Raw genomic sequence first — 26,919 nt, 5'->3', positions numbered from 1 at the left:
TTGGATGGAAGAATCCGTGACGTTATCGAATTCATATTTTCGAATTCATATCGATTCATTTCGAATTCATATCGAATTCATATCGATTCCATTTTCACATATTTCAGTTACAGATTCCTTTTTCAGTTCCGGATCCCGATTCATTTTTCAGTTCCGGATACTGATTCCTGTTTCAGTTCCAGATCCTAATTCCTTTCTGTTTCGTATTCGGATTCCTTTTTACTTATTCGGTTCTGGATCTGGATTCCTGTTTCAGTTTCGGTTCCGAAATTCTTTTTCAGTTCCGGATCCCGATTCCTTTTTCAGTTGCGGATCCCGATTCCTTTTTCAGTTCCGGTTCCAGAATCCTTCTTCAATTCCGGACCCCGATTCCTTTTTAAGTTCCAGATTCGGATTCCAGTTTCAGATCCGGTTCACTTATATATAAAAAAAACATTCATTTCTTATTGGCTACGTCCACACTACCGATATCTACACCCGCGGTCTCCGTCACGGGTCCGAATGTGAAACGCCCGAAAACGCAAATATCGGAAGACAAAGATCGAAAATCGAAAGATCTTAAGTCGAAAGATAAAAAAAAGGGTGCATGGTAAACGGTACATACTCACTTAATTTGCGCGAGCAGGATACAACAGGAACAAGAGGAACAGGCTTTTCCTCCCGTATTAATGTGCGCGCGCAGAATACGGGAGGAAAAGCCTGTTCTTATTGTTCCTGTTGTATCCTGCTCGCGCAAATTAAGTGAGTATGTACCGTTAACCATGCACCCTTTTTTTATTTTTCGATTTTCGATCTTTGCCTTCCGATATTTGCGTTTTCGGGCGTTTCACATTCGGGCCCGTGAGGTAGACCCGTAAACCCGATATTTTCGAATTTTCCATATCCAGTTCTCATATTGCAACCTGTGGTCGCTATTTGGGAACTGGTTATGGAAAAATTCGTAAATATCGGGTGCAGATATCGGTAGTGTGGACGTAGCCATTGGCTGTCATTTCGATAATTTTTTTTCGATTCAAATAAATTTAATAAAAAACAAATGAATGTTTACTATAAGATTAACCATGTTTAAATGGTTTATATTATAAATACCAAACGAAGCCGGGTAAAACCACTAGTATACTATATTATAACATAATTATATTAATTGGTAAAATAGTGATTCATCATCGCTTGAATCATTTAGAAGGGTATATTTTTAAATAAAAAAAATAAAAATTCTCTGGAAGATGTATTTTATAATAAATAATAAATTACAAAACATAATCATTGCTATAATAGGAACATCTGTGTATGTAAATTAAATTTCAATATTTAAATACTACATATGTATGTATGTATATCACTGACTTTACAAATTACGAAATACTAAACTGAATCTGAAAGATATGTGTGTAAATATTTCGGTAAATTTCTATTTATTACAATAATTAGCACCGGGAGTGTTGGCCGTTATCCAATTGAGGTATTCGGTTATCCGTGAGTTCAGTCCGGGTCTTGTAGTAGCGCATCCATATCCACCTATAATGATTCCTACCAAATATTCTCTACCCGAAGAAAGATCTTGATACAACAGAGGACCACCAGAATCGTGCTGCAAAAAAAAAAAAATTGTAAATAGACTGATAATGCTTGAATACGATTACATTTCATAATTGATTGGTTTTTATTGTCACAGTATTACCTGACAAGCATCTTTTCCACTTGTATAAGTGCACATAGTTCTCGGTGTCACTACATTACCCAGGCTATTCGTGCAAGATGTTTGATCTATGACCTTTAAATTAACCTTTTGAAGATAGTCAGAATCAGCTCCAGCAAAGGATTGCGTGCCCCATCCTGTTGAAACATTTAAGTTTTAATTTAGTTTTAATTTTTAAAAGGAACTTGGAATGGGTCACACTAGTAAAAAAATCAACGGTCGCTTCTTGAATCATCTTCAGTTCGCAGACGATATAGTTTTAATAGCTCACGATCCAGCTGATCTACTTAAAAGACTAACACAGCTGGACAGGGAAAGTAGAAAAGTAGGATTAAAAATTAATGTAGATAAGACCAAACTAATGTTCAATAGTTATTGCATGCCTGATAGCAAATAATTATATATATTTAGGTCAAATAATAGATATGTCCGGGAGTAAAGATGAATACATAAAAAGACGTATGAAATTAGGATGGAGTGCATTTGAACGAATGAATGTTCTTTTTAAAACAAAAATGCCACTCTGTCTGAAGAAAAAGATATTCGATCAATGCGTTTTGCCAGTGATGACGTATGGATGTGAAACTTGAACACTGAACACCAAGTTGCTACACAAAGTCCAATGCACTCAAATAAGTATAAAACGCTGTATGCTCGGCATAACGAGGAAAGACAGGAAGCGGAACACGTGGATGAGAAATATGACAAGGGTAATGGACATAGTGGATAGAGTAAAGAGATTGAGATGGCCATGGGCGGGCCACGTGGCGAGAAGAATGGACAAAATAAGTGCTTAAATGGTACCCGAGAGAGTGCAAAAGGGTAAAAGGAAGACCACAGAGAAGATGGGTAGACGAAATTAGGAAAATGTGTAGGGTGAGATGTATGAGAGTTGCGCAAAACAGACGAGTGGAAGCGTGTTGGAGAGGTATTCATCCAGCAGTGGAGAGTGAATGGCTGTAGATGATGATGAAATCTAGTTTCAATATTTGTTTATTAAATCAAGTCACCTAAAGCTTCAACTGTAGCCCCGGTCATAGAATTCAGTGCATATTTGAATGGAAGACATGCTGGACCGACACGGTCACTATACACAATATCCACTTCTGTTCGTATTAAACCAATATCATAATCATAACCATCCCTAAAAATAATATTAATAATGTTAAAATCGATTTGTAAAATATGATATGAATTTGAATATTTAAATATGATACAATAATAACTCACGCATATTGTGGATGTCGTATGAATTGTACTGCTTGTATTAATGTCGTCACGGGACTATCATCTGGAATAAATACATTACAGTTATTTTATCGTTTTTGATTCCGTTGTCACATAAAACACCTTTAATTAACATGTGTACTAATTTTTAAAACGTATCTTTTTAGTGCATTTTAGCAATACTTATCAGTCTTAATTCAAACTCGTTTACAAACGACTCAATTAAAAGTTAAACTTGTACCAATTCGGGTTAGAATAAAGACAATTAAATGCTTTGAAAATTGATTACACCGTTGATATACATAAAGCGTGTGTAAAAACTGACAGTGAATCTGTAGATACTCACTAAGCTTAATATTGTGCTCGCCGTATAATACTCCAACATTGGTAACTTTTTGATTAGATATACAATGTGCTGCTGTTACAACCCATTTCGTATGGATGATAGTGGCTCCACAATATACAATCCTCAATTGGATGTCGACCAGGCCCACCATCATCGGAAATTCGTTGATTTGGGTCTGCTGCCCACCAACTATTCTAGTCTGAAAATGTTTAATTGTAATTTATTTACCTATTTTGTATAATACAAGTATCATATATGTATAAAATATCGATATTCTGTATGTGTGTCTGTGTAAGATAACGCTCGCCGTATAATAATAGTCGTTTCGATTTGACATATGTACGTCACAGTTAAAACACTGCCAACAAATCGTACGAATATAATAATAGATAAACAAAAAACTTCTATATATACTGTTTGCTACCAATGTTTCTTCTAGGCAAATTAGTCTTGAAAAATTATTTTATTAATTAATTCATTAATTTTTCTATTGGTGTTTTATATTATATGTAGGTAGGTAGGTAATTTTTAGCATTTTTTTTATACTAAACAATCTATGTATATCTATATATGTATATAAAAATGAATGTCTGTCTGTCTGTGTGTCTCGAATAGGCTCCTAAGCCACTGAACTGATTACGATGGAACTTTCAGGATTTGTTGTATGCATGTCCGGGAAGATTTCCGTGAAAAAACCTCTTAATAATAATTTTACTGACGCGAAAGTAAAGCATCCTCCCACCTTCAACGCATCACGCTGCGAGTGTGACAATAATCGCGCCGCGCCTACCTCGCACTCGAATGTGCTCGGGAACGGGAACGGGAATTGCACGCGTTATTGTGGCATTTCAACGCATGCCGGGTTTAGCTAGTTAAATATAAATATTAAATTAAATATACATATGTAAAAGGTATTTGAAAAAAGTACAACCACGTGCGGATCGAACACAGGACCGATACATTTCTTTTAATTTTTTAATAGTTCAATATGCCATAGCCCATGCGATGATATTCCATCTAGTTTATAATATAATAAAGCATGTACTGAATACATTTATTGAAAAAAATCGTTAAGTAAATACACCAAGCACCTAATTGCGTTTTTATCAACTTTGTTTCTAGATAATTAATGGTATTTAAATTATGATTAGAATAATAACAACTTAAAAATTTAAATACACCCGTTGAGCCATTGCTAATTTAAGTTTCTCATTTAGATATGCTATAACGGTTAAACCCCGACTAACCTTGCATATTGTCAATGTGGGTTTGTTTCAAGTACACGTTTCGAATTATTTTAATGCAATACTTAAATTTATTTTTATACTACTTGAATGCCTCGTTGTTGCCCGGATAATGAAATTTGGGATATAATAGTAAAAATCGGAACCTTTTCAAAAAAACAAAATTGTATTGGGATTTTGTATCATGACTCATGAGTAGAGGCCGGAATCTGAAGGGGCTGTTTATTGTTCAAAGATTGTAAATGCATTGTTAAAGGTTTGCCGAACCTTTTTTACAAAGCATTTTCAACAATTGAACAATAGGCGGCACGTTTCCGGCCCCTTCAGATTCCGACATCTACTCATGAGATTCTAAATTAAGAACTGTAGATTTGCATATTGGACAAACAAACTTTCATCTTTAGTACTAGTGTTGTACCCGATGAAATATCATCGCTTGGGTGTTGTGTCGGTCCTGTGTTCGATCCACACGCGTTTGAATTTTGTTAAATAAAAAAAAAAATGGTAAAAACTATTTACCTACTTACATATAAACAATATAAAATACAAATATAAAAATTAATTAATTAATTAAATAAATTTTCAATAGATGGCGGTAAATTTTCTGCCAAGAGGAAACATTGGTAGCGAATAGTATATATATAGAAGATTTTTTCTTCTATATTGTATTCGTATATACGTTTTAGCAGTGCTTTAGCTGTGACGTACATATGTACATATGTATGTCGAATCGAAACGACTATTATAGTACGTCGAGCGTTATCGCAGATACACAGATACATAGACGCTCAGAAAGAATAGCGATATTATGATGATAAGAATATGAGAACTTCATAGAATACCTGTTTTTTCCAACCACAATCACAATTTGTTCCTGTTCCAGAACCCGATTGAGCCGTCAGTGTACACACAAATCTTCCCCCAGGGGAAGTATTTGTAGATATAAATCCTAAGAAAATATATTTAAATATTAACTATTGCAATAAATGTATGTGTCTTAATTTGACAATTTTATTACATATGATTAACAAAAGGTATTCAAACTTCACCAAATATTACAAATTTTACAACGGAATAATTTATAACTTTTTTCTGTTGAGAATTCCTTATCTGTTAATGAGAATTATTTATGATCAAAATTTACACTACACTTAGAATGTCATAATAGTCTAATGCTATAAGATTATTCACTGAGTATGATATTCAAAAGAACACGTAAAGAATATGTATGTGCGTGTGTATGAAAATTGTGTAAATATTTTCATTACTTGCAGAATTGTAATGCTACTTAAAAATCATTATATTTAGCAAATAAGTGATTTTTTAAATAAATTACCAATTGATATTTTATTGGAAGTGGATAAGACATCTAAGGATCCTTTTCCACAATACTTATCAGCTCCTGTTAGTGTAGGATCTCCAGTTTTTGAGACGAGTAATCTGTCTCCTGTGCAACCTGTTGTCTACAACAACAGTATCTATGTAAGCAATAATTATTACAAGCTTTTTATTATTTAAGAACTAATATCGAAAATACTAAATATTTACAGCTGGAAGATTGATTTCGGCGCAGTTGAGTCTGCATACTGTTCCTGTGGGACACTGAGCTTGCCATCTGCACGTTTTACCTGGACCGTAGTTGTTTGGATAATTACTGGAATACACATAAAATGTCTGCCCTGCGCTTATCTGAAAATTACATAAAAATTTTATTGATAAATGTAAATAAATATTTAAAAAATAAAAGAGAAAATACATTATGCTTACGCTTTGGAAATAGTCACAATTGGCATCTTGACTGTTAACACTGTGATAGTGAATCAATGAAAATATCGATAGGAGCAGAATTAATCTGCTTGTTTTCAATTTATCTGCAAATGTTGGAAAAACTATTCTTACTTGATACAATTACTTGAACGATTATTAAAGAAAATTCAGTATGATGCACTGCAGGTTTACCTGTCATTCTTTCGTCGTACTGAACGCTTCTGTTGTATTTTCCAAGCTTATCAGAGTGGCGTCTGTTTTATAGACACCTGTATCGCCCTGAACGAATTCAACAACTGATTAGGCGAATGCCAGGCGAGAAAATGTCGACTCTCAATTTTGGGAAAAACAGGAAATCGGCCGGAAAACTCTTAAAGCTGCACAAACATCTCTTTTCGTCCATTCTAAAGATAATGCTAATAATTGTATTTAAGAAATTATGCGAAAATCGACTGTTCCTATCGAACATAAAGAGTTTAAATATAGGTACATACATACATACATTTTCAATTTCTAAGTCCTATATACATATGTATATTTTAAATATATATTTAGGGTGCTATTTTAAATAATATTTTATTGGTTTGTGACCTGGTTTTCATCCATTACTAAAGCCACCGCTAAGAGCTGTACCTTTTTTTGTTGTTCAAAGAAATATACGGCTATTCTCGAAGAGAGTTTGGATATACACATTTATTTCAATCTTTCATAGAAAATTGAAATTCATAATTGTTAGTTTCGAGGAAAAAAACATAAATTAAAGAAAACCTTAAAAAGCCGGTTGACCAAGCCAAAAATGCCGGTTTTTTGAAAAATGGTCAAAAGCCGACTTTTCGATTTCGGTTTAAACCGGCTTGGATGCCCTGACTATGTAAATATCATACATACATCGATAATATATTTGGGAACGATTTTTCGACCTTGCAATAATAAATTATACAATTTTCATCAGTTGTCCGGATGAAAGCATAGAAAAATGAATATATAAATTGTATAGCTACATATTTATTCGCATAATGCAAACACAAAAAGTGTTTTCTGTATATGTATTATGTATCAAAACGCACAATGTACGGTTTACAAGTTTTTTAAAAGGTTTTCAAAATGTGCCGTTTTATTTGGATGTCCTATATTTGCAAATCTCAAAAATGGCCATCCTATGTACATATGTATGTATATCAGTTATTGATAGAATGACTGAAAACTTCGATTGATGAAAAATGAAAATTAAATATTCTTTTAAAAATCATGACGTGCTTATTTGACATTATTATATAAATTATTTATTAAAGATCAATTGTAACAATTGGAAGGAATAAGTAAGAAAATAAATGTTCTTTCATAATAATATATAATACTAGTTGACAAAATAGCAATTTGTAAATTTACTTTAAATATAAAAATATTTGATTGCAAAATTAGCAATAGTAAAGTAAACCATAAAAACCGTGTAAAAATAGCGAAAGCTAGACTAAGCTCCATTAGTAAAGTTTTTAAATATAAATAAAAATAAAGTTTGAATCAAAAATAAATTGATAATTTTGATTTATTGTCAATCTGACTCTGGAAAATGATCTCATCGGTGATTTATTGTAGATAGATCCACTACTAATCCTGGCTATGATTATTTTGTAAATTTCTTTTGAATTGAATTTTTACATGTGTATTTTACAATCTATAAAATTAATTACACGTTATAAATTATTTTACTTGGTGTTTTAACAACGATAAAATAAATAGTGGGTCGAAAAACAGTACCATAAATGAACTTTCTGATATATTGTTAAAGATAACTTTTTCTTATAAATATTTACATTCGTACATTCAAGTATGTACATATGTATTTATGTATGACACAGATTACCTAAACATAATCTGCTTTAGTTCATCGACTTTAGAGAGTCTTTAATTAATATTAGATGTATTATGAGCCTTTATTAGAATTGTAAATAGGTTTTTGATCTCTTTTTCCTATTATTCTGTAAATTATTAACATTAGAATAATATAATACTATGATTACTAACCAAATTAAATTAAATTGTAAAATAGAAAATGACCAGTTGATCAGCAGCTATTAAAATAGATATAAGATGTATTGTGAACATAATTTCGTAATAATAAAAAGCATTTGAAAATCAAAAAAAAAATATGTATGTATGCAGGGCCGTGCGGTAGATTGTTTTCGAAATGCCGCCCCCAAAATGTTTTTTCTAACCTTCGATTATGATTTAAAAAAAAAAACCACACAAAGTATACGAATACTAAGATATAAAATACTTTAAAATAATGATATGTATGTAGATTCAATAAAAATCAATGACAGATTTCTCAGTTTGGTTCGACTTATTGAACTTCTTAAGTAGTGTTTTATTAATTTTAATTTTGAAAATCTTCTATATACAGAGTGTTAATAAAATTCCCAGAGCTACAACAGTATTTGGATACAAAGTAATTAAGTTATTTTGGCAAAAATAATTTAAAACATCCAAAGGTTTCATAGAATATGGTAGCATTCGGGATACATCCCGTAATTGTTCTTGAAGATCATTTACATTTATATACGATTTATTTTCGGCCGACATTATTGACTGTTTTTATTATTTTATATCGTTTTGTCATCTACATATATCCTTGAGTTTTAAAATGTCATATAAAAAATGAAAAATTTTGCTATGGGTTTCCTGAAGCGTGAATCGTTCATTCAGAGAATTAAGGGCAATGTCCAGAATATGTCTGTTAAGGGTTCATCGACAGCTTCTTCATAGTCAAATTGGCGCGTTTTCCTTCTGACTGTTACTTCAGTTTCGGCAGGAAAATATGCACTGCACTTACGACTGGTTAAAACCGGAATTTCTGAATTTATATGAGTCTAAACACACCTTTACAAAACTCGAAGTCCTCGGCGGTAGTTATCTAGGGTAGTGATATGGGGTTTGTTTAGACTAGCTGCAATTTTTATACCTGATTTCTATTGGATTTATAAATAATTCTAGTTGGAAATGTTGGCGAAATTTTCAGCGTGGCACTGGGGATCCCAAATATTCGTCGACTTCAACTATTCGAATATCGAATAGTAAATCAAGAGCTATTCGAATATTCGAATATATTCGAAAATTAAAAAAAAAGGTAATTACATATTACTAAGCATAAATTTGAATGAATCGTATTATCATAGTTGCCATTGAATTTCACCGTGTTTTTACAGCCAATTATAATTTCAATTTTTTATTTTATTTTTTCATTATGATTTCTTGTAAAAATGTATATTTCGCCGGTCACTTCTTAAATATTCGTATTGTTTTTCTGATGTTGTCTAAAATTTCGTAGAGATTATTATCGATCGAAAAGTGATTTTCTTGAAACATTTCCGTATTCAATGAATAAAAATCCGTTTCTTCCATTGATGAATAATACACTAGATCCGCCCTCACGTGTTATACTGGTCTCCCTTTTGGCGCATGCACAGTTTCTCTTAGTAGGTAGGTAGGTACCGCTGCGTCGTAGGGAAAAAAAACATTTTTTTCCCCAACTTCCCCGCTAGTTAAGCCCCCCGCACCCCTCAGTTAGTGAAGACAAGATCGCCGACCAAAATCACACGTCAGGGCCCATCTATGTGTATTATACATCAATGGTTTCTTCACATGTAGACATTTCATCTTCTTCATTATCTTCATTTTCATCATAATTATCCCCATTATATATTTCATTTTCTTCATAATCGTTTTGACTTTGTGAACTGGAACTATCTGTGGAAAGTTCTACTGGACATGGGAGTCCCCATGCATCTTGTAAAAATAATATATAACTTGTATAATGATAACAATGCAGTAGTTCGAATCAATTCGCTAAACTCGACAAATTTTCGAGTACAACGTGGAGTAAGGCAAGGGTGTATATTATCTCCAGACCTATTTAATATATATGGAGAGTATATAATGCGTAGAGCACTGGATGGTTGGAAGGGTGGAGTGTCCATTGGTGGAAAAAAACTATCCAATCTTCGGTATGCGGATGACACAACGCTCATAGCTAATAATCATGAAGAAATGGCCGAACTGATCCGTCGTGTTGAGACAGAGAGTAATGTGCTTGGCCTCCAGATAAACCGCCCCAAAACAAAAATTATGATAATTGACCGTCACCAACAGCTGCAAAACAACAACTCAGCTTTAAACGGTATAGATGTGGTCGATAATTTTGTCTATCTGGGGTCACTCATATCTAACAACGGCGGCAGCGAATTGGAAATACGGCATCGGATTACATTAGCAAAATCGGCAATGTCACAACTAACGAAGATTTGGAAGAATAGAGCCATTACAACTGCTGTCAAAATCCGTCTTGTGAAGAGTCTCGTTTTTTCTGTCTGCCTTTATGGTGACGAGACGTGGACCATGAAGGCGGCGGATAGACGGAGAATCGATGCCTTCGAGATGTGGTCCTGGAGACGGCTACTGCGCGTGCCTTGGACCGACAAACGCACGAATGTGTCTATTCTTGAAGAATTAAAAATCAAGGATAGACTGTCAACAATATGCCTGAAACGTATATTGCAGATCTTCGGCCACATTGCACGAAGAGGTGAGGAGAGCCTGGAGCGGTTGGTTGTGGTTGGTAGCGTTGAAGGCAGAAGAGCCAGAGGCAGATCCCCTGCACGCTGGACTGACCAAGTATCTGCAGCGACGGGCGCTTCCACGGTAGCAAGTCTTCGCCTGGCCGAATTTAGAACTGAATGGAGGCAGCTGGTTGACCGGACATCATAGTCACGATCCTCAGTGATGAGGGAACCGACAGCAATAATTGAATATTCGATTGGGATCCCCAGTCAGCACTCAAAGGGTTAATGAATTGGGATTTTAATTTAAATATGAAAACTAGTTAATTTCACATAGCTAATTTATTTAATATTTAATTTTGATTTAATTCAATTTTGGGGTCATGTGTATATAGGAACATATTGTCAATTAAAATATTAAGTTTATCCACTGATATAATAAAAAATCTTTCATCTTTTTACAAGAAAATTTTCTATATGTACATTTCTGAATCGACTACTATTTTGCCATCCAAATTAATATGATACACTTCTGGCTTGATTTTTACTAGTTATTTACTGCAATATGATGCATCGGGAGTGTTCGCCGTGATCCAGTCGATATACTCCGTAATCCTGGAATTGATACCTGGTTTCGTTGAAGCACAACCGTAACCACCGATGATTACCCCTGCTATGTATTCTCGCCCATTTGTTGGGTCATTGTACATAATCGGACCACCAGAATCGTGCTGAAATTACGTTTAAACATATTTATTGTATTATAAAACGCATTGTACTAACTGTGCACTATTGACAACATTAGTATACCTGACATGCATCCTTTTCAGCGTTGTAAGTGCACATTGATCTAGGCGTAATGACGTTGCCCAAGATTGCCTTACAACTATCTTGGTCTACAACGTTGAGGCCAACTTTTTGGAGATAGTCCGAATCGATACCACCGAAAGATTGAGTACCCCAACCTAACGTAAAATAATATAAAATTAAAGTACAGGAAATGAACCATGGATGAACATGTAAGTTTAATTCAGGATCTAATTAAGGATAAAGCTAACGAAAATATTGAAATTTCCCAATAAATTGTCCTCATGACGAGCATTACAATGCATATTTAGTTAAATATTCTCTTCGTTTTCTTTAACTTCAGGTGAAGAAAACTAGAAGCATCGTAAATTATTTCCTTAAATTAAAAAAAAACCTTCGAAAATCTGTTTCCATATTCCAAAATTATATTTGTTTATTTTTATTTTTATTTTATTTTACACATTTATATAACAAGAAGGCCTAACAGGTAAACCCCAATGCGCCTTCCTAGACAATTAATTACAAACATTGCAGCATTTTTTTATGACATAATTCGCTGTATTACGAGAGACTATAGAACACGAAATTAACGATTAATTAATTAATTAATTAATCTATAGGGACGTCTATGGATTAAGACTTGGGCATATTTTTTTACATTTTGTACATACATACATATATACATAATTTCGAAAGAGACTTTGTATGTATGTAAGTATGTATGTATATATACCTTTGGTTGGGAATTTCGTAAACAAGTCAAATTTACTATGGCGTCGAGTCCATTTTTTTTTTGATTAAAATAAATTTAATACAAAAATAAATTAATATTTACTATTAGATTTGCCATAATTTCGCTGTTTATACTACAAACCCTGAGCGAAGCCGGGAAAAACAACTAGTTGTACATAAATCAAATTCAGATATTTGTGACATAGCGGGTAGGCTGACTTTAGCCAATTTGATAGAAACCGTTTCAACAATGAAAACAGATAAATTGGCAAACTCTGATAGGAAACGATCGACTTGGAGTCACAAATATCCAAGTCTGACCAGCAGCATTAAATATTAGCACGGGATCGAACCCGGTAATCTCTCGGTGCTAAACATAAACGCAACCTCCGAGCCACACTGCTGGCTATATGTACATGTATCACAGTTTATGTGAAGTTCTGAAATCATGAACCCATTCTTGATATTGAGTTTTTACCATAAACAAACCATGTGCTTACCTAAGGCTTCTACAGTTAGATTTACGAAATAGTCAGATTCAAATTTGAACGGAAGACATGCAGGTCCTACTTGTTCGCTGTAAATTATGTCTTCACTAGTTTTTATTAAAGCAATATCATAATCATATCCATCCCTGAAACAATGTGCATTTGATAAGCAAAATATTTTTCAAATATTTAGCAGTGAGGAAAGTGAGATGTATATATTCAACCTACGAATATTGAGGATGTTTTATAGCTTGCTCTACTTTTATTAACTTGCTGGCATTGGAGTCATCTGAAATAAAGGGAATGATTACAAGTTGAATTACTACCAGTCATGTTTCTATCATAAAATGGATGCCATCTGTAACTGACCCAATTTAATATTATGCTCCCCATAAAGCACACCAATATTTGAAATTTCTGGTTCCAATGCTACACAATGAGCAGCAGTTAACAAATATCTATTGTGAATTATGGTGGCACCACAATATACCATTTTTAGCTGAATGTCAACCAAAGCTACCATCATGGGAAACTCGTTGATCTGAGTTTGGGTACCGCCGACAATCCTCGTCTGAAAAATTTTAACGTTACAAATTCAAATTTATTTTTTCTATTTCCACTTTTGTGAAAGGTTTACAACCTTTTTCTTCCAGCCGCAGTCGCAGTCAGCGGTGAGAATAGCCGAGGTCTGATTCTGAGCTGTTAAAGTGCACATAAATTTTCCTCCTGGTGTACCTTTTGCAGATATTAAGCCTGTGTAGTAAATAGTACAATAAAATTTAACGATTACAGATTTTTTTTAATTAGGCTAACTTATCAATTGTATATAGGTATGTATGCATATGTATGTATATGCTACAGTTGAAGCTTAAGTTGTAATATATTTTGACTAGTTGGAATATATTACAACTAACCTGGTACCAACTACCGTTATAGTTGACGTGTATTTTTAGTTGTATTATATTTTGACTAGCTGGATTACATATATTCCGTCTAACCCACGTTAGTTGATTCATGTATTAGTCCCCTAGTTTCAAGTCCCGAAAAGTCCATAATATGTATACACACGAGATATATGTATACAAACGAGAAATAATATTTTCTGGTTAGTTACTTACTATCTGAAACTTATGTTTTTCCAAAAAAACCCATCTAATTTCATTTATTTAAATAATATTTGGCAAATTCCATCAAACATTGTATACCGATCTGCATCATAAAAACCTCATTTCGGATTACTCGGCACATATTCCTCAAAAGGGATTATTCCGCACATTTTGATCGCACAAATAATAATTATTGCCATGAAAATCGCGAATACGGAATATCTGATTAACGGCACTTATAGTTCTCAGAATCCGGGTGAGAGCTTGAGACTATATGTGCCTGAGAGTGTGAGACTGTAAAACTATACGTGCCTAAACAATGGATAAACAAACGGATCGGGGGAGCTGTAGTGAGCAACTTGCCCTTTTAAAGGAGGTACACTTGGTATAGGGATTTATTCTGGAACGAGCACTGGCTACGTGTGTACCTCCAGAATCAGTCAATAAATGCTGCGAAGCGTTTTTGGCCTTTTATTTGGATCCTCAACCCACCCTTACGCAACAGTATGATAGTTCGCGTAGGTAACTCTCGATGGATGGAATTTTCGGGTGCCAGACGATCCGTAATCGACATTTTAGTGACGTTTTCGAGATCATTTATTGCAGAATAATTACTGAACGGTTCTTGATTTACATACGTATGTACATATGTATGTTGGGATTAGAATACTACATAGTTCCCTATCATATTAGGAGTTATATTCACCACATTAATCTATCGTCAGGGAAGTAAATAGAAACTAATAAACAAGACAATATCCCACATTCTAGCTCATCAAGCTAACTGATGGCCCCTATAACTACCTACGGATAGCAAATTGGAAGTCGAGGACGCGTCCAAGGTCCCTTTGCCGCAATACTTATCAGCTCCCGTCAGGTCATGATCTCCGGTGACTGACACAAGAAGTCTGTCCGCGCTGCAATCGGTAGTCTGTTGACAAGAAATATGTAGAATGAGAGTTCAACAAATGAACAACCGACAAAATAATTTTTCTATATTCAATGTGAAACTGATTAAACGCGTGCCAATGTAGTTTTAACTGATTGTGCGTTCAGTTTCGGTTTAATTGAAGTACTTCGATGACGTCGTCTTACTACTGGAATGTCCACTTCGGGGCAGTTGAGTCTGCAAACGGTGCCGACAGGACACACAGCCTGCCATCTACATGTCATGCAAGTGGTGTAATTCTTCGGGTAGTTTTTCGAATAGATGTAATAGGTCTGGCCCATTTCCACCTAAAAATGGACAGATTATATAAAAGTGTGGAATGTTTCCCCGTTGGTAGATAGGCGCCATTTTGAAAGACTTACGTCTTGAAAGAAGTCACAGTTGGCGTCTTGTGCGTTAGCTTGGCTAAAGATGATGATCATGATAGAGCATAGCCATAGCAAAGATTTTCCGTATGACCATTTTACTGAAAAATAAATAAAAACGTGATAACTAATTAGGTTCGGTGATTACTAGTCAAATGTGAACCGGTCACAGGACAACCGGTCGCTCTAGATCGGTCACACGTGATCACCCGTCACACTAAAACTGGTCACACCCTAAACTCGGTCACGAGAAAACTGGTTGACCGATTTTAGGGTGTGACCAGTTTTCTCGTGACCAGTTTTAGGGTGTGACCAGTTTTAGTGTGACGGGTGATCACATGTGACCGATCTAGAGCGACCGATTGTCCTGTGACTGGTTCACATATGACTGGTAGTCCGACTACCAACTAATTAATATTAGTTTTTATTTTGTTTTAACATATTAGCCACAGTGACATTAGAGAGTACTCTAACGCGTCACTGTGGCCAGATACACAATCATAACACAAATAAAGGCAGTGGTGTCACCGTAATGGTTTCCGTGGGTTTCCGGAAACCCGTTGTTAAAAAGTAAAAGTTTCCGGAAACCCGTTGTTAGTAATTTAAAAATTCATATAATTTTTGTCAAAAATTATACAAATCTTGAAAATTGTTTTCGAAGGTTACAACTTCGGAAAGGTCGCAGTCGATTACATAGCAGGTAAAGAGAAAATAACTTTTTTCCGTTATTTTATTTATATATAATTTTAGCTATTAGCTAATTTAATGCACAACAAAAATTGCCTGTTATGCACAAGAAAAATTATCTGTTAGCCTTTTAAAATTTCAAACTCTTTGGAAGACTGCCAACACTTACTTGAAAAGTGTCAAAAATTAAAATTGGCAACGTAAAAAAATCAAATAACACTATTGAATTCAATTTTAATAGCTAGTAGAATTATAAAAATAATTTGAAATAATATATAATACATTCAAGTAATAGATATATAAGAAAAAAAATCATCCAAGTCATAAATTTAAACATAAATTTAAATTTTCAAGAATAGTGCCTTGGACGAAAAAAATATAAATATATATGTACGTATGTATATACTATGTATGTATAATTAGAAAAAAAAATGGAAACCCGTTGTTCCAAAATTGGGATGACACCATTGATTAAATATTTATAATTGATAAATGAAATCAACCAATGAACCACGGGCGTTGCTCAAAACCACTCAACCAGGTTCAGCGCAGCTTACACTAAACAGGTCAATTTCACCAGTAACCCGGTTGAGCAGATATATCGCTCTAGATATTGGAGACGTTGCCAACCAGAGAAATGTTATAATAATAGAAGTGGCTTTAGGCGTAATATTGTTGTCAAGTGACGATTGTCCACAGACAATCTTAAATAATTTTAGCATGAGTCGTATTTAATGCTTGGTGCTCGACGTAAGTCCGATAAAAACTTCTCTGTTTGTTTATATTACCCGCAAGATGGGCAAGCATCGGTAAAAAATGCACAATGTATCCAAAAACACACAATAAGCATAATGGGATATATTTTTATAAGTAAATTGATCCGATTGTATTCCGTGCGTTGTAGCGTATTTATAGAGACGTACCGCGTAATATTGACAACAATTATTTATTCGTAAGGGCCCTTCTATTATTATTACACTTCTCTGTTGCCAACAAATTTGTGCGAGCCACGGGAGGAGAAAACAAATAACGTACATAGTTTATTTTGTTTTATTGCTAGGACTAAAAAGTCAACTTAAAATTGAGGTCATTGAAATTATAAATTTATAAAATCTAAAAACATGTCAGTAAGTGAAGGATACGAGACAATTAAAGATTATATGTACATCTTTTTCAATGGCATGTGGGTATCTAGAAAAGTATTTACATAGTTATTATTATTAACATTTTCATAAATGTTGAAACTCTCTATACTATTTTCTGGGTTTAATATTGATCGTTTTCTTTATTTATTACGTTATATGATAAAAAAAAACCGTCGCTATGTTCACTGTCGTGTTTAATTACGTAATTTAAAATTATTCGAGACTGAATAATAATGACAAAGTTGTCAACGACCGAATTTTATCATAGCACTTGTATCAACAGTGTTTAGCGTATAACCCGTTTTATTTTATTTTCCGCAAAAATATTTACAAAAAGAGGAAAGATAGTGAATTAAAAACACGTGAATGGAATATTTGAACTGCATTTATCATGCACAATAAAAAGTGTGCATTGTAATGACACTTATAACCACTATGATTAAAAAACAATAGTTGCTATGATAACAGTTCGGTTTGTATTATTTTTGAAGAAATGTTGAAGAATATAATAATAAATTGGGTAATTTGATGAATTCATTAATTTTATATAAAAAAAAATGATTTATCAAACTGAAATTGAGTATTCCACTTAAATACGCAAATTTTACACTTCCTTTACACCAATTAAAATTACAAATATTTTTCATAAATAATTCACGCTTACGTAAAACACATTCCAAGTCTGCGGAAAAAAAGATATTTAATTTTTGTCACAGCATCAAAATCGGATATTTTTTTATATTAGGACAATTTATTGCCATTTTCGAGGCTTAAACGATTTATATAGCTGTATATATGTATGTAGTACATATATACGTACAGATTAGGGATTGAAATACTGGTAATACCGGTTTACCGGTAAACTACAAAAAATTTCCCAACGGTAAATACCGGTAAAGATTGCCGGTATTTACCGGAGACTATTTTATCGTGAATTAAGTACATATACAGTCATATTATTGCACAATATTACATTAAGAGGGCTGTACACCCGAAACCTTAATTTTGTTACCGTTCCTTTCTTCGATATATATATTGAGTGTATGTATATATTGAGTGAATGCGACAATATATATCAATATATATATTGAGTGAATGCGACAGTTGCGCTTCGACCAGATAAAACGTATTTTAAATTGACAAAATCGAGGTTTCGTATTCTACTATTTTCTCCTCCAAAACTGGAACAATTTTTAAAAAAATTTCATCATCGCTACGAGAAAGATACTTTCTGTGCATCTATCGGCGTATTTTTTTTTAAATCGACCGTTAAATAAGCACGCTGGACTCGTGGGTGTAAAAAAGAGGCGATTTTATAGATGTTTGGCGGCCCCTAGCTCCTATAAAAAATAATAAATCAAAAAAATAAAACGATAAATGCACCCCAATGGTGGATAGCCATAGCATATTAAAAAATAATTTCTCTAGTGCCATAATTGAGGAAGGGAGAAGTATAGTTCGTTTGTATGGACAAGGCGCTGCTGTCCAGCCCTCTTAAAAGTCGATGCAAATAGCGTATTGTGAATTAGGTTGTCTGGAATTTGTTTATTTTCAGTATTAAATGAAACACGGATCAAATAAATCGAAGTAAATGCGATTAGACGGTTGTTTCAATTATGATCCAAACTCACAAATGGTCCAAATTTTAAATAATTAAATATTAAAATTAAAAAATAAAATAAAATTTGTTTATTATTACCAATTTATTTAAATGTATTTATATTAAATTATTCACTTGACATTTGTTTTTAATTATTTACAATTCAATCTAGATTAACGTTTTTTAGGAAAAGTTTCCACATGCAGTTATGTAATCCACGTTTTTTTTCATTTACCGGTAAATGTTTACGTAAATAGCGGCAATTTTTGAAGTTCGCTTCCTCGCGTGCAATTAATTTTTTTATAGATTTTTAAATTTAAAAAGCTGAAAGGTCTGCCTTATTTTTAAATTCAATACATGCTTTATTATTGGAGCCAAGTTAACAAACAGTGCTTCTGCCATCTTTCAGATTCTTCTGAAGTAGGATATATATATTTTATTTTTTAATTTTTATTACAATCAAAGTACACTCGTCATTACAGATCGCTCCAATGCGACGAGTGTACGAGAACGGACAGACAACGTTTACAGTACGTTCAATAAACATAGAATACAATAATTAATCAAGTACAGAAATAATAATCATAGAGACATCTATGGATTATTTTTTTAGATTTTGTGCACAATTATTATTACAATTTTTATACACATAATAAACACGAAATTATAGAGACATCTATAGATTTCAGATTTCTGTGCATAATCTCTACAAATTATACACACAGATTTTTGTGACAACTGGAAATGATCTATTACCTTTTTTCAGGAACCGTTTCAACAATGATCAGATAAAATTGGCAAACTCTGATAGAGAAACGATCGATTTGGAGTCACAAAACCCCCAAATCTAACCCGCAGTTTTGACGAGTCGAATTATCGATCGCAGTGGTGCTAAATATATACGCTACCATTAAGCCAAACTGCTGGCTATTGATTATACATATAATATGGATGTTTATTGAACTTTCATTGCTCTCAAAATTTTCGTTTCTACTTGGGAGTAATCCAGTTTCAAGACTTCTAACTAATTGATAGCCGTAGAAGAAATAACGCGTATAGTGAACGACTGTGGTTTTTCCCCTATTGATTATTTTTAATTTTTGTTTTTTTTAAACTTATTTATACATATGACAAATAATCGCGATCTTCCTCTACACAAATTAAGGTCTGTTCATTCCTAGTCAGCACGTACCGACTTCAGCAGGTATCCGGCCGTACGAAAAGTATTCTTTTGTACATTTTGTATGGGCATATTCATACCAACCGTCACGTTTACGTCACGGCAGGCTTACAGCAGCACCCGACATTTCCTGTTCATACCTTACAGCAACATCCGTCAACGTATCGTATCCGTATTTTTGGCCATCGTGGAAATATACACGTGAATTACGTGCCATGAGTCTGCCGCTTTGCTGTTTTGGACCAATTATCGATAGTGACAGTTGACAGCTGTTCAATCTTTCGACATGGTTTTGGCGCAAATATTTAAAAAAAATTTAAATTTTTGTCCATCATCCAAAAGCTCCTTATACAGTGTCCAAAACTCTCCTTCGGTTTTTCTATTTTTTAACATGGGATGCACATCAAAACGCCTCCGTGCTTTTTTATTGCCTTCTTGAGATTCTTCTTCCAACAACAACGCGATTATATATAATTTTTCGTTCGATAAACGCCGAAACAATTTTGCTGACTTGTATTCTGACGCGTAGCTACGAATGCACGTGTATGCATTCATATTGTAAGTACTCGACAATGCGACGTAAGCAATATTGCACCGTATCGTCATGGCCTCTAATGTATAAGTAAGTCGATTTTGCCTTGCACTCGGCCAAATTGCTGTAAACGTGACGTGCCCGCGACGTGTAGGTAGATATTAATAGAAATGTAATAAAATGACATATTTGAAACGGAGTCGTGCAGTGCTGAAGCCGTGCAGTGCTGTTAAGTATGAAAAGACCTTTAACCTAAAAGAAATATAATGTGATTGGAAAATTGGCTAAACGGATTATTCCGCAAAAAGCGATCTCGCACACAGTCACTAAAATCTTGACTTGCGCGAGATTGCTTTTTGCGGAATAATCACCGAACCGGAAAAATGTATAGTATTAATTAGTCATGCCCGTGTTTAGCGGCCAATACACGGCTTAAAAAATTCGATTATTTGTTTACAAATGGCGCATCCAGGGCAACGAAACGTCAAAACTTTAGGGAGTCGAATTGACATGGGGACGTTCGATCTGGAGTAATCCCACTTCATCTCGACCAGATTCGATCTGGACACTTTCAAAATGGTCAGTGATGCGTTGATTGGTGCATCGATTTGCATGCGCCAGTTTTAATCTCTCGTTTGTTTAGTCAATACTTGCAGATAGTTTGACCCAGTTCGCGAAGTTCCAATTGACATGCTAGTATCGGATTCTCACCCCGAACGTAAACAATGGCGCATAATTGTGTCATCGACGACACCCCTTTGTGGCAGACGTTAATTTGAATAGATCTGCAATTACCATGAATTATCAGTTTGTTTATGTTTGGGCAAAATTTCATATTCATTTCTAAAATGTGTAATGATATAATTCGGATTTCAGACGAGGTTTAGTTCAACATGGGTGCTAAGTCGTCAAACGTCATCACCGAAAAGCAAATGCTTCCGCTCTTCCAAGTTATATCTGATCTAGAGAAGGTGCCCACGTCGAGTGTGTCTTTGCAAACGAACTTTTCCAGTTTTGTAGAGAATGTGTCCATCTGGACGGATAGATCGTCTTCTGGATACGCTGAGCCTAATGATGATTTTCGTTCGGATGTTAACATCGGCGTTATAGATGCGAACGATAAGAAAAGACACAAGAAAAGACGACGGTTAAAGGAAACGTCTTTCAGAATGTCGAGAAAGGGTACCAAAGATGAAAAACACGCCTCAAAAAAACATCAGTCATCCAAACACAAAACTAAAGTATGTATTAATTTTATTGTATTTATATATTATTTTTAATATGTGTGATCTTATTCGTGGCTTTATTTTAGAATGTTCAAAAAAATCAAAGCTCCTCTGAACATAGTGACGATATACAAGTTTCAATTGGAATTGACGATGAAAAATTTACTAAAGGCAACGGTAGAAGAGTCGGCATGTTCACTGCGATGGCATTGGATATGTGTAAAGATGATGAAGTAGATATGTCTCGACACTTCAAAGACTTAAATAACGACGATTTTGATTTCGATATGGAAAAGAATATTAAAAGCAGCGATCAAGATTTTCCTATATATGAAGTCCCTACTGATGTGATCGCTCATTTTAAAGCAGATATTGAAACAAACAGGGGAAGAGTTAAAAAGAAGAAGAAAAAAAAAGATATTGCTATTGCAGAAGTTGAACATCCAAATAATTTATTGGGTAAAAGAAAAGTCTCAAGAAAAGCAATCATACAAAGGTATGAGAATATGTTGAGTGTTTTGCTTGAAAAATCTCAACAAAAGGAATTAATTGTGAGTGAATTTATAATTTAAATTTACATATAATGCTTTTAAATTAACATAAAACTAATAATTCATTTATAAGTTATTCACACTGTCACGTTAAACCACTGATTTAGTTACCTCTTTTAATGTCTTGTGCCGGCATGACAGAGGAGGGATGATCGGTGATAACCAGTCTAAAATGGTATGATCGTATCGAGTCTTATTGACCGTGTATGTGTACGTGTTTGTTTTTTTTAACAGACTAAATTTGTTCAAGTGATAATATGTTTGTTCGAAGCAATCGTTAAGGATGATACTTGAATGTGTACGTTTTCTTTTTATATATTATCTATATGAGTATTTAATTTTTTTTTCATCATACATAGATCAATGATAGAGACAGTAGTATCGCCAAAATGAAGAAGAAGATCAGACAGATGCTGACTTATAACAATCAATTCGCTGACGAAAATGAATATATGAAACGGCAACATGATGACATGAAGGTGTGCATAGAACAATATAAAACGTACATTTCTTCGTTGGAAGAACAGCGACAGGGTAGCAACAACCAAAGGAGACTGTCGGATAGTGCAATTGTGAACCAAATGTGTCCTCGTTGCAGCATAGCTGAAGCGACGTGTATTAAATTTGAAAAAGATAATATAAAATTGAATGAAGATGTCATTATGCTTAAAAATGTCGTGTTTCGGTACTTAATTATGATCATTTATTGAAACTATAGTTTGAAGACAATGTACCCGCGTATATGTAATATTTTTGTTTGTAGGTTGAATGTGCAGCTGTCGCGTTATCAAGAAAAACTACACAACGCAACCCAGACAATGCCTAAGGTTAATACGAGAGGAGATATTAAAACAGATTTAGCAGGAAATCGGCATACTGGCGATAACGAAAATGAAGGTGTATCAATTCCTTCACTTCCCATATTTCCAATGATACATACAATAGAAAATACTGGTATAATTTTCAATTATTTAAAACTCTTAACCACTTAATCGCCATAAGCGCACCGGTGCTCGCCCCTTCGTATTTAAGGCTATGGCTCGGAAATTAATTTTGGTTTCTTCACATCGACATCTAAAAATATTCTGTAATATTGGTGAAATTGAAGAGGTTGTGGCTATTTGCTGGTACTATATCTGCGACAGGCACAAAGCCTTCTGCGCATGCGCGTGAACTGTCACTGTCAGCGTGTTTACTGCTAAAATTTAGTTCGAGCTCGTAAAGTGACGTAGAGTAAAAAATATAATCCAAATTGGTTGATATTATTAATTGTTAGAAAATTATTATCTTATACAAGGTATAATACCTACATACGAGTACGAGCCGCGAACTAGCTAAATGATATAAATCTATTATAATAACGTGCGAAATTTATTTGCCTCATGTATAATGAACGATTGATTAAACAAGTCTAGCATACATTAAATGTATGAAATTATAATCGGATTATAAGCTCACGCGCATGCGCAGAAGGCTTTGCGCCTGCCGCAGATATAGTACCTGCAAATAGCCAATAAAGGTCTGTTCATACCTAGTCGGCACGTACCGACTTCAGCAGGTATCCGGCCGTACGAAAAGTATTCTTTGGTACATTTTGTATGGGTATGTTCATACCAACCGTCACGTTTACGCCACGACAGGCTTACAGCAGTACCCGACATTTCCTGTTCATACCTTACAGCAACATCCGTCAACGTATCGTATCCGTCTTTTTGGCCATCGTGGAGATATACACGCGAATTACGTGCCATGAGTCTGCCGCTTTGCTGTTTTGGACCAATTATCGATAGTGACAGTTGACAGCTGTTCAATCTTTCGACATGGTTTTGGCGCAAATATTTAAAAAAAAAATTTTTACGGAAATATTTAAAAAATTTTTGTCCATCATCCACAAGCCTCTTATACAGTGTCCAAAACTCTCCTTCGGTTTTTCTATTTTTTTTTAACATGGGATGCACATCAAAACGCCTCCGTGCTTTTTTATTGCCTTCTTGAGCTTCTTCTTCCAACAATAACGCGATTATACATCATTTTTCGTTCGATAAACGCCGAAACATTTTTGCTGACTTGTATTCTGACACGAAGCTACGAATGCACGTGTACGTATTCATATTGTAAGAACTCAACAATACGACGTAAGCAATATTGCGGCATATCGTGATGGCCTGTAATGTTTAAGTAAGCCGATTTTGCCTTGCACTCGGCCAAAGTGCTGTAAGCGTGACGTGACCGCGACGTGTAGGTAGATATGAATAGAAATGTAATAAAATGACATATTTGAAACGGAGTCGTGCAGTGCTGAAGCTGTGCAGTGCTGTTAAGTATGAACAGACCTTAATTCGCAGATATAGTACCTGCAAATAGTCACAACCAATTGAAAAAAGTAAATATTTTTCGTTAGTTTGTTTTCGTTAGTATTCAAGAGGTAGTGTCAAGGGTTGACACAACACATAATAAAATAATCGATTTTCTTCAAAAAAAGTTATCAATTATTTATTTATAAATGCGTGGCGATTATTAAGTGGGTAAATATCAATAGCAATCATTTTTATGGTTTTTAAAATTAAGGTTAATACAATTTTAGGGAAGACTGATGAAAGTTTGAATATAGCTGAAAATCTTGAAAGCGAAAATGAAAAAAACGTTATTGGAGAACTGCATGGTTGTAAACCCTCTTTAGTTCACCAAACAACAGAAAATACATACACTTTAGCATACGAAAGATGTACTACTTGGGGTGATGTCAATACTCACACACTAGGTTTAGTAAATTTTGAGCTATTTTTAATCATATTAAATTAATTTCAGTTTAAATTTATTTTTGAATATTTTTCAGCTCCTTTATTGAATGCATATCAAGAATCTCTTTTGGAAAAAGATGATTTGATACGTGATTATGAAAGGGAATTCAATCGTTTCACATCTAAATTGAAGCAAATACTCGTAGAGAATGATAATCTACATCTGTCGTCGGCCAAAATGGCTACCGAATTGTCGTCTCTCCGAGAGACGTGTGGAATGGCTGTAAAAGAGCGTGATGATCTCAGAAAAGAAAATTTCACAACGAAAGAAAAATCCAATGAACTTGAAAGTAAATTGAAAGACATGCATGAGTGCTATGAACAAAAAGGTTGTATTAAATATCTCGGATGAATATTCCATATGGTTGTTTTATTTATTTTGTATTTTTTCTATATGAATATTACAGTTGAGTCAATGTCACGCGACTATACATTTATACATCAAGAATATTTCAAAACTAAAACGGGCTTAGCTGCTGTGCAAGGAAGATGTCAGGTTCTGGAAGACCAAAACAAGTCCACCCAGATAGAAAGCATGATGCCGGTCAAATCTCACGTTATGCGGATTGATGAATGCAAAAAGTATATTATTTAATCGTAAATACGTACGCTTTAGTGTTAAAATTTGTATCACAAATTTGTGTGTCATTAATTTCGACATTATTTACCTACAATAATAATATATTATTAAATGTGAAAAGTATTTGTTCAACATTTTTAGTTTGTTTGATGAACTAAAAGTACGCTACAATGTGGAAAAGAGTAAACTTTCGACTCGACTATCCGTCTTGCAAGAAAGTATTGAACTCCTAGAGAAGAAGCACTTAGATATAAACAATCAAAAGCACGACGTAGAATCTAAATTGAAAAGGAGTGAAGGAATAGTCAGGTAAAACACTAGATATACGTATATATGTATGTATTTATTTTTTGATTTGCAGTGTATGAATATTGTACGTATGAATATTGATATAAGTGCTTTTATGTCGATGTACAGATGTTTTATTTCATTCCAATAAATTTCAATCAAATGCCTCTATGGTGTGCAAACACAGATGCACGCGTTATTTTTCTTTGGTAAAAAGAAAAAACCAAACAAATACATACATATGTATTCAATTCTAAGCAGCAAATGTCATGTCAATCTTACAACCCATCATAAATATAATACAATCCTATAGTATTTTAATATTTTACTAGGAAATACCGAAGAATAGTAGTTGCATTTCGTAAAGAAGTGACGGTTTTGAGTGCGTCACGAGACATGTTCAAACGACGCGCAAGCCGAGCCACAGATCTATGCCGTAAAATGGCACTAATGTTAGATCAAGTGGCTGGCGATGATAGAATTCAACATTTGAAAACAGAGGCAATGGTAATGGAGTCATTAAATACTATATTTAGTGTGTGTTATGTAATCCTAGCATATTTTAATATTCTGTGTTTTATTTTATCAGACAGTACAAAAGGAGGCACTCAAAGAGTTGAATCTCGTTGAAGAAAGAATGAAAAAGCAAAATACCAATTTGAACAAGGTACAAGAGGAAAATATGCGTGAAATATCCAAATTGAACGATCTTCTGAAAGAAAAAGATGCAAAAATCGAAGCTATGAGGCTGCATATCAACGGTGAAAGGTATTAAAGTTTATTCAAATATTTTTATTATTATTATTTTTGTTGATTATGTGAGTTTAATATTTGTGTTTAGATTGAAAAAATATACTGGACATGCTAGCGCATCAAGAAAACTTCCGATTGATCTCATTCAAACGAAAGCGGAACTCGTATCTTTGAGAGCAAGAGGAAGTGTGCCGATTAAATCAACAAAAACAGAATTACGATCATCGTCACTCGTTCCCATCAAAGGTGGATATTTCATTAAAAGAGATAAAAGCCAATTATCCGAAGAT

The 26,919-nt window shown here is 34.0% G+C and overlaps 1 protein-coding gene across 1 annotated transcript; it reads right to left on the bottom strand.

The window, feature by feature from the left end:
• Positions 1-1,397: 1,397 nt before the first annotated feature.
• On the bottom strand, positions 1,398-22,444 carry LOC143909187 (transmembrane protease serine 9-like). The gene is made up of 21 exons (XM_077427090.1): positions 22,319-22,444; positions 15,284-15,387; positions 14,999-15,208; positions 14,777-14,903; positions 13,507-13,619; positions 13,236-13,437; positions 13,095-13,155; positions 12,879-13,012; positions 11,650-11,804; positions 11,399-11,570; positions 6,645-6,699; positions 6,476-6,537; positions 6,284-6,405; positions 6,065-6,205; positions 5,853-5,979; positions 5,359-5,465; positions 3,273-3,471; positions 2,930-2,990; positions 2,710-2,843; positions 1,682-1,836; positions 1,398-1,591 (listed from the first exon to the last, which is right to left on the bottom strand). The coding sequence occupies exons 1-21, from the start codon at positions 22,341-22,343 to the stop codon at positions 1,412-1,414; spliced, it is 2,646 nt and encodes an 881-aa protein (XP_077283216.1). The 5' UTR covers positions 22,344-22,444; the 3' UTR covers positions 1,398-1,411.
• Positions 22,445-26,919: the final 4,475 nt, after the last annotated feature.

This window comes from Arctopsyche grandis, chromosome 3, assembly GCF_051622035.1.
Source record: "Arctopsyche grandis isolate Sample6627 chromosome 3, ASM5162203v2, whole genome shotgun sequence".
Classification (NCBI taxonomy): Eukaryota; Metazoa; Arthropoda; class Insecta; order Trichoptera; family Hydropsychidae; genus Arctopsyche; species Arctopsyche grandis.
The sequence above is the reverse complement of the archived record's forward strand: the minus strand, read 5'-3'. Positions and strand labels throughout refer to the sequence as shown.

What these genes read in the sequence shown, in the direction of transcription:
- LOC143909187 (XM_077427090.1), bottom strand. Translation starts at nt 22,343, where the DNA reads ATGCCGGCACAAGACATTAAAAGAG. An exon ending in ACTGTGACTTCTTTCAAGAC is followed by an intron (nt 15,209 to 15,283) that starts GTAAGTCTTTCA and finishes GTCCATTTTTAG; the next exon opens with GTGGAAATGGGCCAGACCTA. An exon ending in AATCAGTTAAAACTACATTG is followed by an intron (nt 14,904 to 14,998) that starts GCACGCGTTTAA and finishes TCTTGTCAACAG; the next exon opens with ACTACCGATTGCAGCGCGGA.